Raw genomic sequence first — 15,139 nt, forward strand, 5'->3', positions numbered from 1 at the left:
GTTTCTGATAGCTGAGTAGTACTCCATTGTATAAATATACCACAATTTTTGTATCCATTCATCTACTGAAGGACATCTGGTTTCTTTCCAGCTTCTGGCTATTATAAATACAGGTGCTAAGAACATTGTGGTACATGTATATTTGTTGTATGTTGGAGTGTCTCGGGGGTATATGCCCAGAAGTGGAATAGCTGGGTCTTCAGGTAATACTAATCCAATTTTCTGAGTAACCGCCAGACTGATTTCCACAGTGGTTGTACCAGTTTATAACCCCACCAACAGTGCAGAAGTGTTCCTCTTTCTCTGCATCCTCAACAGAATCTGCTGTCATCTGAATTTTTGATCTTAGCCATTCTGGTTGGTGTGAGGTAGAATTTTAGGGTTGTTTTGATTTGCATTTCCCTGATGGTTAAGGATGTCAAGCACTTCCATTGATGCTTCTCAGCCTTTGATATTCCTCAATTTAGAACTTTTTGTTTAGCTCTACACCCCATTTTTTAATAGTGTTGTTTGATTCTCTGGAGTCTAACTTCTTGAGTTCTTTGTATACCTTGGATATTAGGCCTCTATCAGATGTGGGGTTGGTAAATATCTTTGCCCAATCTGTTGGATGCCATTTTGTTTTCTTGACAATGTGCTTAGCCCTACAGAAACTTTGCAATCTCATTAAGTCCCATTTGTCAATATTTGACCTTAGAGCACGGTCCATTGGTGTTCTGTTCAGGAAATTTTCTCCTGTGCCTATGTGTTCTAAGGTTTTCCCTACTTTCTCATCTAATAGTTTCAGTGTATCTGGTTTAATGTAGAGATCTTTTATCCACATGCACTTCAGCTTTGTACAAGGAGATAAGAATGGGTCTGTTTTCATTCTTCTGCATGCTGAGTGCCAGTTGGAACAACACCATTTGTTGAAGAGGCTGTCCTTTTTCCATTGAATGTTTACAGCTCCTTTGTCAAAAATCAAGTGACCATACATGTGAAGGCTCATTTCTGGATCTCCTATTCTATTCCATTGATCAGAGTGCCTATCTCTGTACCAGTACCATGTACTTTTTAATACAATTGCCTTGTAATATACCTTGAGGACAAGGACAGTGATCCCTCAGATGTTTTCTTATTGTTGAGGATGGATTTCGCTATTCTAGGTCTTTTGTTATTCCAGATGAAATTGCACATTGATCTTTCCAACTCAATGAAGAAATGGGTTGGAATTTTGATGGGGATTGCATTGAATCTGTAGATTGCTTTTGGTAGGATGGCCAATTTTGCAATGTTGATCCTCCCAATCCATGAGCATGGGAGATCTTTTCAATTTCTGAGATCTTCCTCAATTTCTTTTTTCAAAGATTTGAAGTTCTTGTCACACAGGTCCTTCACTTGTTTCCTTAGAGTCACACCAAGGTATTTCATATTGTTTAGAACTACTGTGAAGGGTGTCTTTTCCCTAATTTCTTTCTGCACATGTTTCTCCTTTGAGTAGAGGAAAGCTATTGATTTGTTTGAGTTAATTTTGTATCCAGCCACTTTGCTGAACTTGTTTAACAGCTGTAGGAGTTCTCTGGTGGAGTTTTTGGAGTAACTAACATACAGTATCTTGCCATCTGCAAGCAGTGATATTTTTACTTCTTCCTTTCCAATTTGTATCCCTCTGATTTCCTTTTGCTGTCTAATTGCTCCGGCCAGTACTTCCAGTACTATGTTGAGTAGGTAGGGGGAGAGTGGGCAGCCTTGTCGAGTCCCTGATTTTAGTGGGATTGCTTCAAGTTGCCCACCATTAATTTCAATGTTGGCTATTGGTTTGTTGTATATTGCTTTTATTATGTTTAGGTATGGGCCTTGGATTCCTGTTCTTTCCAGGACTTTTAACCTGAAGGGGTGTTGAATTTTGTCAAATGCTTTCTCAGCATCTAGTGAGATGACAATGTGGTTTTTTTTTTTCTTTGAGTTTTTTTATATGGTGGATAACTTTCATGGATTTCCATATATTGAACCATCCCTGCATCCCAGGGATGAATCCTACTTGATCCTGGTGAATGATCGTTTTGGTGTGTTTTTGGATTCGGTTTGCAAGGATTTTGTTGAGTATTTTTGCATCAATGATCATAAGTGAGATTGCTCTGAAGTTCTCTTTCCTTGTAGGGTTTTTTTTTGGTTTAGGAACGAGGGTTATTGTGGCATTTAAAATGAGTTAGGTAGTGTTCCATCTGACTCTATTTTGTGGGAATAGTTTGGAGAGTATTGGTATTAGTTCGTCAAAAAATGTCTGATAGAATTCTGCATTGAACCCATCTGGACCTGGGCTTTTTTTGGTTGGGAGGCTTTTGATGACTGCTTCTATTTCTTTAGGTGTAATGGTATTATGTAGATGGTTTACCTGGTCCTGGCTTAACTTTAGTATCTGGTATCTGTCTAGGAATTCATCCATTTCCTCCAGATTTTGCATTGTTGTTGAGTATAGGCTTTTGTAGTAGGATCTGATGATTTCTTGAATTTCCTCAGTTTCACTTGTTTTTTTCTCCGCTTTCATTTCTGATTTTATTAATTTGGATACTCTTTCTTTGCCCTGTAGTTAGTCTGGCTAAGGGCTTATCAATCTTGTTAATTTTCTCAAAGAACCAGCTCTTGGTATTGTTGATTCTTTGAATGGTTCTTTTTGTTTCTGTTTGGTCAATTTCTGCTCTGAGTTTGATTATTTCTTGCCATCTACTCCTCTTTGGTGTATCTGCTTGATTTTGTTCTAGGGCTTTTTTAACTGTGCTGTCAAGTTGCTAGGGTATGCTCTCTCCAGTTTCTTTTTGGAAGCACTCAGAGCTCTGGATTTTCCTCTCAGTGATGGTTTCATTTCATCCCATAGGTTGGGTGTGTTGTGTTTTCATTTTCATTAAATTCTAGGAAATCCTTTATTTCTTTCTGTATTTCTTCTTTGACCCTTCTATCATTTAATAGAACATTGTTTAGTTTCCATGTGTATATGGGCTTTTGTTGTCTTTGTTGTTATTAAAGACCATCCTTAGACCATGGTGTTCTGATAGGATGCATGGGAGTATTTCAATCTTCTTATATCTATTGAGGGTTGTTTTGTGACCTATTATATGGTCAATTTTGGAGAAGGTGCCATGAGGTGCTGAGAAGAAGGTGTATTCTTTTGTTTTTGGATGATATGTTCTGTATATTTCTATTAATTCCAGTTGGTTCATAACCTCTGCTGGTTTTACTGTGTCCTTATTTGGTTTCTGTTTCCATGATCTGTCTATTGGTGAGAGTGGGGTATTTAGGTCTCCCACTATTATTGTGTGGGGTGCAATGTATTTTTTGAGATTTAGTAGGGTTTCTTTTATGAATATGGGTGCTTTTGTATTTGGAGCATATATATTATGGATTGAGAGTTCTTCCTGTCAAATTTCCCCTGTAATGAGTAAAAAGTGTTCTTCCCTATCTTTTTTTGATAACTTTTGGTTGAAAATCTACTTTCTTCAATATTAGAATGGCCACTCCAGCTTGCTTCTTGGGGCCATTTGCTTGGAAAGTTTTTTTTCCCAACCTTTTATTCTGAAATAGTGTCTTTCTTTGTCTCTAAGATGAGTTTCCTGTATGCAGCAAAATGCTGGGTTTTGTTTATGTATCCAGTCTGATAGCCTATATCTTTTAATTGGGGAATTGAGTCCATTTATGTTAACAGATATTAAGGAATAGTGGTTGCTGTTTCCTGCTAGTTTTGCTTTAAGAGTGAGAATTGTGCCTGTGTGTCTTTGTTCTTTTGGTTTTCTTTCTTAGTTATTTTCTTATTTTTATTAGGATGTAGTTTCCTTCCTCGTATTGGGTTTTCCACCTATAATTCATTGCAGTGCTGGATTTTTGTTCAGATATTGTGTAAATTTAGTTTTGTCCTGGAATATCTTGGTCTCTCCATCTATGGTGATTGAGAGTTTTGCTGGGTATAGCAGCTTGGGATGACACTTGTGTTCTCTTAGTGTCTGCATGATGTCTCTCCAGGATCTTCTAGCTTTCATAGTCCCTGATGAGAAGTCAGGTGTGATTAAACAAATACTTGATAGAAAGAAAATCCTTGATAGAAAGCAAACCCTTGATTGAACCTTTACAATACATTATGCATATTAAAACAAAAATCTCTGTGAATGTAGATGTGAGGATTGCCACAAGCTAAGGCCAGCCTGAACTCCATAGTCAATTTCTAGGCCAGCAATGATTACATAGTGAAACACTGTATTTCAAAAGTAAAATGGCAGGGTAATTAATTACTTTATTATGTCTATTTTAAATTGTGTGTATATGTATATATGCCATGATATAAATATGAAGATCTGAGGACAAATTTGAGGAGTCAGTTCTCTCCTTCCACAACCTGGGTTTCAGGGATTGAACTCGAGGCTTCAGGTTTATTTTCCTAATCTGATAAGCCAGCTTCATGACCCTCTCTTGTGATTTGTTATTAGATCTTCCACATATTTCATTAAACTATGATAAATTGAATATGAAAGTCTTACAAGTAAAGCTACCTCCAAAGGATACTGTCTAGTAAAATTCTTACCCTCTAATCCTCACATCTTAGAATTGTAGTTCTTGCCTTCATTTCCTTTCTTTCCACATAAGCTTCCCTATAGTCAGCATAACTATTGCCTTGCTGACAAAAAGCTCCTGTCATTCTCCGTGTCAGCCATACTCCCCTACCCCCCCCCCCCATACCACCATAGGACCGACTTTGGTATATGTCATTGTTCTTTCTTACCACACTATTCTAGCACACTCCTTCAGGTTAGGTGATTGCAATGTAAAGCCCTGCCATTAGATATAAGAGTACAAATATGTGCACATTGAAGTTACTAGGAAGTACTGCCAGTGGAATTGCTATGTTTACTAAGACTCATACAAGTTCATTGGGGTTGTCACTGAAGATGGCTAACACTTGGGATTGGATTGAAAATCTCTTCTGGAAGGAGTGGCACTATTACAGGCTGATTTCTGAAGCACACCATGCGTTCAGTTCTCCACGCTGCTGAAATTACATATAGTGCCATAAGAAAACAATGTCTTTTTTTTTTCAACTAAGAGAAAAGGGAAGGCAGATGTGAGCCTAAAAAAATCTTTTCTTTGAACATAGAAAATGTGATCTAATAGTTTTTTCCCCTTGCAGACAAAATATCCATGCAGTAGAAGAAAAACTACCTAGTGAATTTGACCAAAAATCCTCCCCAAAAATTCAACCTTTTTTCCTAGACTCCCTTGCCCAAGCTTTTAAATCAAAGAGAAACAAATTAAGGTGAACATCAAGGCATGTTCTGTACTCAAAGCAAGATCAATCTTTCTCCATAGATCCTTTTCTGGCACTGATGTAGAAAATCCAAACATGGAGATACTTAGGTCTGCAAATAACCTAATCTGCATACCAGATGGATCTAAGGGGGAGAAAACATACACACTTCTTCACACACATTTTTTTTCTAAAATGTGAGCATAGAAAAGCAGATGCTTTTGCCTCCCAAAGGATACGTGGGCCTCTCTCAAGTAGTCTTGTGGAACAATTTCATTTCAAATTTCTAAAATTATGAGAATATCTAGATTAAATATAAAATCGTGAAAGGACTGGTCTTCTTGAGAGACAACCAACTTAATTCCTTATAAATCCCTTTTCACTACTCAGAGATACTCAGCCCACAGTTTCACAGAAAAATGGGATGAGGGGCCATTTAGTCAGGGAAAATTACTCCTGAATAAGGAAACTATGATTCCCTGACTTCCTTGTCAGAAAGTTTGACCCTGTCTACAAGGCTTAGTGTTAGTATATACGAGATCATTCTTCGGCACAGAAAAAACCTCTGTTCAGTGAATGAGATTTGTAGATGGGGTTTTCCCCCCTTTGAGATCCTATATGTGAAGATAAAAAACGATTTTCCCTACAACAATGAATTTCACCTATACTTCGCACATTTCCCCCTTATTACATTTATCGTGTCTGCCCTCATATCAGGCCATTTATCATCCCTGGCAAATCTTACAAAGGCAGAGTGACGGCAGAACATGGATGTGGGAACTTGGTATTTCTTCCTTAAATGTCACATCTGAGTGTAAAAACAGCTTTTTATCCGTGAAGTTCTAAAACTAATTCAGAAAGATCTATTATAATTACTATAAAAGCAAAGTTGAATATTCTCTTGGTTGCCAGAGTTATTAAGTAAGTGAGGGTACAATTTATGCCTCATTCATCTGTAACAGAAAGAACAGAGATTGAGGATTAACTGAACAAGAACATTCCTACTAACTATCCAGTTCTCTGGTGCACCATATTATATTCAGTATCCCCAACCTCTCCCTGTTCTCACAAGCTTTTCCCAGAAAAAAAATTAAAGGAAAGGTGAAGAGAAAAAATATAGCACATTTCTCACTGGGGCCTCATTTAACTCCCATCATTAAAATTATAGCAGCTCCATAGCAGATTTCAAGACAACAGACGTTTACTCCCTAACAACTTGGAGAGCATTTCTGATGGAAGCCTTCTGTGAAACATATTACATGGCCCTGATATTTTCATCAGAAGTTTCTGATCAAAGTAAACTATTGTCTGATGACTCAGGCACTCACAGAGAACATCCATGATTATACTGTGCACTAGTACATTGCTGTTTGCTTTTCTGTTGTTGTTTCTTCTCCTTTAAGGCAGACTGTCACTTCCTCTAATACTAATGCACCTCTCCCAAATATCACCCCCAGCCTCCCTACACACCCCTTCTAGCATGAAGTGTTTAATTTACTGGGAACTGGGAAAACCAAGATTGGTAAGAACTGTATGTTAAATCAGAGTTAAGAAGGCACTGAAAGCAAGGATGAGGAATTAATTATGGGCTTCAAGGCAGCAGCTCTGTGACACCTAAATGTTCCTATCTTTAGATAACTTTCCCATCTCCTCCAACTTAAGGCTAACTCTAGAAAGGGTGATGAGAGAACTACCTTCCAATAAGTCCATTTGTTCTACGAACACCATCTGAGCATGGACCAAAACCGTTATTCTAACAGCTTCATGTTTTCCTGAAGCTGAAGATGCAATGTCTCAGTGAAGGACCCCTCCCTAGAAGGAAGTAATGTGGCATACTTCATTATTCTGGTCTCGAACATGTTTGAAGGTTCTCTCTGGTTTGATCATAGCAACCTTGCTAGGAGAATGAGGAGCACATCCCGGATAAGCAGATGGAGACTCAGAAAGTTGAGTGACTTGTCCACAGCCAAACACTAAGTGCATGACCTAATCCAACCTCTGCATTGTCATTCAGGGTTCAGCTAATGACACTACCATTGTGTATTGTTCCTTCTGGGCCCTTCCTTAAGTGAAGAAGCAAATAAACTTGTTCTCCACTAGAATAGCCTTCCTTATTTTTCTTTGACTTTGTCACGTGCCCTTAGGAATGTTGTTCATTTTTCATGAAGTATTCAAAACCCTCTAGTTTTATTATGTGAGGGTTGTCAGTGAATTAAAAATTCAACAAATGTATGGTCCCAACTTGCCACCAAAAGTTAAACAAATGTCACCAGCAAAGATGTTTCTCATGAGTAGACACTGAAGAATACATCCCAGAAGACACCTAACAGCTTATTTTGTGTCGTGGCAGCATGAGAAATCACCTCCTCAAGACATTCATTAACCTTTCTTTTCCTTCATACATAATCAGTATGAAATGTGGTTCATATTTTAAATTAATTAAAAACATCTCTCTCTGTGCTATCTCTTTTACACACATACACACACACACACAGACACACATACACAATGTCTTGAGACTTTATAATAGCAAGAAAGTAAACATGATGCTCAAAGATACCACTCCATTTCTATGGGCCAAACTAACATGTACCCTCCATGGCAACTTCCCTTTCTGCTTCACACTTTAGACACCTTTTCTTGCTTCTCTGGAAATACTGAGAGCAATCATCAGCATTTAGCATAAATAAAATGACTGGAAATTGAAAATATATTAAGCCATAATATTCTTAACCTATCTCAAATCCTAGCTTAGCCTAATCTACTTTAAACATGCCCAGAGCATGTACATTAGCCTTTGGTCACGTGAAATTATCTAACACGGAGTGCATTTTATAAGAAACCATTGAATGGCTCACGTCCTCTATTGAGCTCGGTACTGAAAAGGAAAAAAGAACTAATGTGCTACACAAACTGAGGATAGGACATTGCAGTAAAGTATTTCCCTGCAATGCATGCAGCCCTAGCTTCTATCAGTATTGCTTCAAATGAATAAAGTTCAATCTCTCCCACATGTACATAATTTAGACAGCACCATAACGTTGAAAAGTCGGAAGGCAAATTGAAGCATGTCATTCAGTCTTGCCACCGGGACTGGCTCTAAAGCAGTACTCCAACTTGGATATTTACCAAAATAGATAGATACGTATGTCCCTTATACAAAACAATGTGGTATTCATGTCATTCTATATACCTTACTTAATATGTGCATTACTTATATTAACTAATACTATACAAATATTACACAAATAGTTCTTATACTACATTGCTTGGGGTAACAGAGACAAGAAAATAGTCTGCACATGTTCTATTTGAAATGATTTTTCTGATATTTTAAGTGTGGGCTTGTTTAAACATGGATGCATAAACCACGAATATGGAGGATCTAATTGCTCTTCCAGTCCTTTCACAGGAACAAAGATTTAGGTTCTAATCCCAGCTTTACTACTTCCTGGCTATTTGACCTTGGAAAAATTATTTAGACTACCTTTGGGCTGTGATGCTTCATCTGTAAAATTAGACTTAAAATGTTATATATATTGCTTACACATACAACACTGAGTACCAGGCCTGCATATTTTAGACATTAAGTTAAGGGCAGTTGCGGTAACTATAACAATTATAGACTTTCATATACGCCTCCAGTTTGCCATGTGAAAAATTCTGAGGCCTTGCCAGTTGTTTTCAAACCTCTGACATCTGTACCTAGCTATGACCAGAAATTCATCATGAAGCTTAACCCTACAGACTCTGGTTTGCTTTACTTCCTTCTAACGCCTGTTCCAAATATTATACTCATAGCTTTCCCTTGTTTTACTTAATGAAAGATCATATTAGCTTCACACCGACATAAGACTTAAATACACATGACACTGTTCCTTTCATCTCTATACCGTTCACTTCCTTGTTCCCATCACCTGTATCTAGGACAGTGTCAGCACCTTGGTGTTTGACAAAATGCTTAATGAACCGAAAAGTTTGGCATATTATTTTACAAGAAAATAAAAAAAAACATTTAGGAAGAAAAAAATAAAAACAGCCAGTACATTTGTTTGGAAAATATTTAGCCCACTGACATAAGAGACAATAAAAGGCACTTTGTAATCTGAAGGCCAAGTACTTAACACAGCATTACTGATGAAAATAATGATAATTATGATGACTCTGAGGAAATGTGTCTTATCCTCACTATGGTTGACATTTGGGACCAGATGATTATGGTAGTAGGCACTGTCTGTCCTAAGTATTGGAAGATCTCTAGTGGCATCCCTGACCTTTACCCACTAGATGCTAATAGCCAAATAGTTGTCTGACATTGCCAAATGTCCCTGGAAAGAAAACTCCTCTGAATGCCCTAGGGCATTGCCTTCTGCATCAAAACATATTCAGATGGCCACACATCGTTCACATTAAGACATTAAGGCAGGAAAAGGAAGGCAAGCGTGTAGAAAAGTTTTCAATAAGCAAAAGTAACCTCAGTTAACCTGAAAATCCCATTAACCCCATTCTTTGAGTGCTCTATTCCCTAAGCTTTCTAGAGAACAAAAAAAAAAAAAAACTGTACAGTACATTCTCTTTCTAATTTGTATGCTAAGTTCAGCTCATTTTCCATCTCAACAGCTAAGCACAGAAATCCAGTTCATGGGTGAGGGATCATCAGCTTTGCTTTTGCCATCTATTTTAAGTGACAATTCTGCTACTGACCTGGAAGTTCCAATGTGGTTTTTAAATCCCCTTGTTTTGACATTTTTAACTTTGATATTGACAATGATTCCTGTTTTATCTGACTACAAGTAAAACACAACAAAAATAAAACCAGTACAATTAGGAGCAGTTTTACCGCATTCTAAAATCCCACCATCTTGTTGATGATTTCAAAGCATTCATTCTAGTCATCCGACTGATTGTATAAGTGGAAAATGTCCTTAAATAAGCAATATTTTTCATTTGTTCTTTATGCAGGTTGTGATCCTGGGGAAGCATTCAAGAGGCTATCACTACATGCTTGCTAACCTGGTAAGAACAAAAAAGTAGTTCAAGTGTCCCCGGGCAATATAGTCCATTTGGTTCCCGTCATCTATAATCAGCTGTAAAGGAAATCCAGGAAGCAGCTAATGTGTTCTATAGATGCTTGGAGAAACAAATTCAGTAAATACCCAAGCAAGCCTTTGATAGCTCTGTATACTATTATGTTGTCTTTTTCAGCTACAAAGCTATCTTCTTTTCTTATTTAAAAAATAATTTGAGTCTGGTATGCAGATACCAGCCTAAAAATCTCAGCTACTTCGGAGGCTGAGACATAGTGAGAATTCAAAATCTCTTGTGCTGCCAAGCAACTTCAAGGTCATCCTGGTAAACACAGTAAGATCCTGTCTCAAAATCAAAAAATAAAAAATAAAATAAAACCTTTCTAATACTGACACGGTAACATATCAGTGGTAGAGCTCTTGCCTGGAAAGAAGTAAATATTATTTTCAATCTTCAACACCAAATAACAATTATAATAATAGTAATCAGGTTTATTTCCTTACTATTCTTATAATCATTTTGAATGTTAGCTATTTTAATTAGGTTTGACATGTAAACCAAGGGACAGAGGACACAGGAAGATGACTCGCAATATATCCAAGGACACTTGCATGCCAATATTTGATTTGTGTTTTCAGAGGCTAACAAATCTCCTCAAATAAGGTACAACAGGATAGTACCTTTCTACCTACACAAAACACAACATGGATTTTTATATCCAAATGCCCTATGCCTTTAAAGTTCATAACACCCAAGAAGAAAGTGTTACATTGAGGTCAACTCATACCTCTTCTTATTCTGAAAAGACAACTTGTTTAGTGATTAACAAAATGGCTTATAAATTAGAGATGCCCTTTAGGTAAAGACTCTATAGAGCATTGTCTCTATGGAATAAAAGAGGGATGTCAAATTATCACTATACTACTAAGAATCTATTAAATTATCACAGGAGTTCAAGCCATAGTTTTGTTTCATTAGCACAACAAAATCACAATCATTATAAAGCTCTTAAACCAAAAGAATAGTAGTGATGGTAGATGATTATTGTAATTGTGCTCTTAGATTTATAAAATTAAGGGAAATATCTTGTTTTACTTACCAGTTTCTAAATGATAAAAGTTCTATTCAACCATCTTTGTCAGAAAGCATCCAAACCCCACTGAATTCTAAAGTAGTTTGCATCTTTAAAATGCTACTCAAAGTAAAGGAGGCCTTACATCCAATTGGAGGATAAATGAATTGATTCTTCTAGGAGAAAAAAAAAACACAATCTTTAGTTCATATATAAAAATACTCAGCTTGGGTTTAGACAACAGATGAGTTGGGGATATTTTGAGTCAATGGAGGTTAGACTAGGGTGTGGTAGGAAATAATGAATGTTCCAGCAAGTTTCCTGGGACAATTTGGTTGAGTTTCTCAGTTTCTTTCCTACCAATAGTCTGCTTTCCTTCTTTTATTTTCCTACCTCCAGCCATCTCATTGTATCTGCCCCTCAGCCTTGTATGTTCTGGAATATAGCTATATATAAAACACAATGTTTAAAATACGGGACTTTATGTATTTACTGGCATTGTATTAAGCGACTTTAGGTACTGTTCACACAAGTGTTTATTTAATAAAAACTTTTGTCCTTAATAAACATTAGGAAATTATATCACTAAGATATCAAAGCCAAAGTTTTTTAGATATGAACTCACATGGAGCAAAAACAGATTTGACAAAAGTGAAATAGTGTTTGATCTTCAGGTAAAAAATACAAAATATTTTTTCATACATCTGCAAACATGCATATATCGTGCATGTTGACTACAGATTGAAAAAGAATATCGAGTTTGAGTTTAGAATGATTTGGTCTTGTTTGTAATTATAGAGACCTCAGTTTCCTTACAGTGGATATAGAGGTTGGAATGGAGGATTTCTTCCATGTGTTGGGACCCGAAGGTTTCAGGCCACAGTATACACCTGATACCACTGAAGAAGGGAAAGAGGGAAGAAGAGCACAGACTATGGTATATCTCTGAGAAAGTCTTGGTCAGAGCAACTAAGAAGTCCTTTACAAAGATTGCAAATAACAAGCCATTTCAGCCTCACTTTGATCAACCATTATCTGGTAGATGCGAAGGAAGAAATGTCTTTCTCTTGAACGCTAAGTTAGATTTTGATGTCATCTGAAGCTGGAGCTTGTCAGCTCACTGGACACCTTGAGCCAAGTTCTGCCTGAGAAGATTTTATCTCATTCACATCAATGTTTGTCTCAGCTGGCATAAGATGACCTTAAGAGACCCTTTCTACCCTAGAATTCCAGCTGGGCCTCATTATGCCTAATAACAACCTTTCAAATATATTTTTCTTTCATTGTTGAGATACAGATCTGATTGGCACTCCCCCTTCCCACAAAAAAAGTCTGCAGAGTGATGGAACAGGAAGAGAGAATTGCTAACAGGAAGAGAGAATATGGTGGTGTGCTCCTGCAAACACAGAAACTGAAAGGTACAAGGCTATTCTAGGCTACATAGAAAGACCATGTTGGGGGAACAATGAGTAAGGATATAGCTCAGTTTCAGTGTTCAGCTAACATCCACAAGGACAGGGGTCCTTGAGTTTGATCAAAAGAGGAAGGGAGATAAACAGACAAAGACAGAGAAAAAGAACAAACTAAGAGCTAGATCAAGGGATACAGAGAGACAGTGAGGAAAGAGATCACTACAGTGTTCTGGAAATGAATGGTGGACTGAATCCGGAGCACACAATTCAGGATAATGAGACCTTAGAGAGATGCCTCCTACAAGAACAAGCAAAATCTGTTCCTGCTAAAAGAAAGGAATGTGTAGTATCATGTCAGTGTGAGTCATGAAAACATGAACTCATTCATTTGTGCTTTGAGCTGCCACTTTTTCCTCTAGTGACCTTCTTTTCATTTGAACTCAGCCATCCAGTTTCCATAAGTCCCCGAATTCTTTATTATTAGAGCAGTAGATAGAGAAACTGCTACTCAACTGATAATAATAATGAAGCAGATCATGTCTATCCTGGTCTCCAGAAAGTTTAAAGTACACAAAAATACTCCAAACACCTCTAGCAATGACATACACATACAGAGTAAAGCAAAACTATTTAGAAGTCATTTGGATGGTCAAAAAAGGAAGTGGAGCTAAGAAGATGCTTCCTTCCAAGATGAGCCATCTGGCCTTTCAAGATGTGCCAGCTGGGTAAAATCTAAGGATGTGTATATACTCAGGGGAACAAAATCTAGTCATTCTTGGTGTTACAACAGCACAGAAGAACTCCTTTCTTCTACAAATGCAAATTCAAGAACACTCACCCTGTCTGAGCTTCCTATACACTCTAAGTGTCCTCTTTGATTCTGAGCTCCACATATCAGTCACAGACTCCTATATGATTTTACATAAACCTCCATAGAGGTCATCCTAGAATGAGAAGGAGGGAATTCCATGAATGTTTCAACAGAGGCCATTCAACAGAGGTCAGTGTGTACACTATAAGTGAAAAGCAAGCTTCAGAAAAGTCTATCTTGCTAAAAATCTCTGGAAGAAATAAAGATTCTACCTTGAACACAAACCAGAATTGTGACGTGATCAAGCTAGAAGTAGACATTCCAGTTAAGCAAGTAAGACTTCTACAAATTCCATATCCATGTACATTGGTGGTGTCTTTTCTTGCTAGGGGTTGTTCCATAAGTAATGGTTTCCCCTTCTAGAACAGTGTGGTTACTCTGTCTGCTCTAGTTCCCAGCAGTAACTAGTATGTGTTTACAACCTGTCAATTAAGCAGTGTCTCTTTACCATATGGCTGGGTCCTATAACAGTACCTTTTACATTACACTGCAAAACATATCATGTATCATGATTTAATTTTTTCATATATGTCGACAATAGTAGCTCAGATATTATATATAAAATCTTAAGTCACAATTAGGAATTAATGTAAAGAATGGAGGTTGTATGTCATGATGCAAACCAAAGCATTAGCCTATGGGCTAAGAGTCAAGTTTAAATACATAGAATTTATTTAACTAAACATATCTCTGTAGTTCTTTATTCATTTGCAAGATGGAGGAGAAAGACAAAATCACTATTTCCCGGGATAGGTTATTTGCATGAGCAAATGTTAAGGAGTACATGGCAAAACCATTTTAGAATGTACTGGTTCTGAATTTATATTAAATACATATTAGAAAAATAACTACCCGTCACTTCTGTAATTTTGCAGACACCATTTTTTAGAACAAAGCAGAAATAGCTGTTTAAGACTCAGAAGTATAGTCAATGTAAAAAAAAAAGGTAAATTTTGGTTCAGATACAAATTTAAATTTAAAAAAATGTAAAAGGTGGCTTTTTTGAGGCTAAAATGTTAAAACACTCCCAGGTCACTTGTAGTTATGTACTTCTCCTTAGATGTCACCCAGGTCAACTGTGAAGGGAAGTGCAAACACAGCAAGTGGGTGAATGCTATGCACACAGATAGGGGAGCAAAACCAGAGGCCTATTTTTAAGGCAGACCGAAACACTGAAATCAGTCCAGATGGGCAAAGACTGAGAGAACCGTGAGTGCCCTTAGCCAAGTTCTAAATAGAGATAAGGATCCAAAGAACTAATCAATGTAGCCAAGCAGTTGATACAAGGCAAATTAGATCTAGATTGAGATGGTCCAATAGCAGATGCTCAGGATACCTTAAAAAATCAGACCAAATAACCCAAGTACTTGAAGTGCCCAGGTAAAAACAGGAGCCATAGCAGGGCATATTCAGTGCTGTAGTGTTTAGCCACTGCCTTAGGAGACCTGGCAGTTCCCCAGTGTTGGAGGCAGCTACAGATGCTGCAA

General features: G+C 37.3%; 1 protein-coding gene across 1 annotated transcript in view; it reads left to right on the forward strand.

Moving 5' to 3' along the window:
• GRIA3 (glutamate ionotropic receptor AMPA type subunit 3) overlaps positions 1 to 15,139 on the forward strand; it is a 257,663-nt gene that overhangs the window by 144,192 nt on the left and 98,332 nt on the right. Inside the window, exon 5 of the mRNA XM_080910407.1 lies at positions 10,232 to 10,285. Coding sequence (XP_080766533.1) covers positions 10,232 to 10,285 — 54 coding nt within the window. The remainder of the gene's footprint in view (positions 1 to 10,231; positions 10,286 to 15,139) is intronic.

This window comes from Micromys minutus (assembly GCF_963924665.1).
Source record: "Micromys minutus genome assembly, chromosome: X".
NCBI lineage: Eukaryota > Metazoa > Chordata > Mammalia > Rodentia > Muridae > Micromys > Micromys minutus.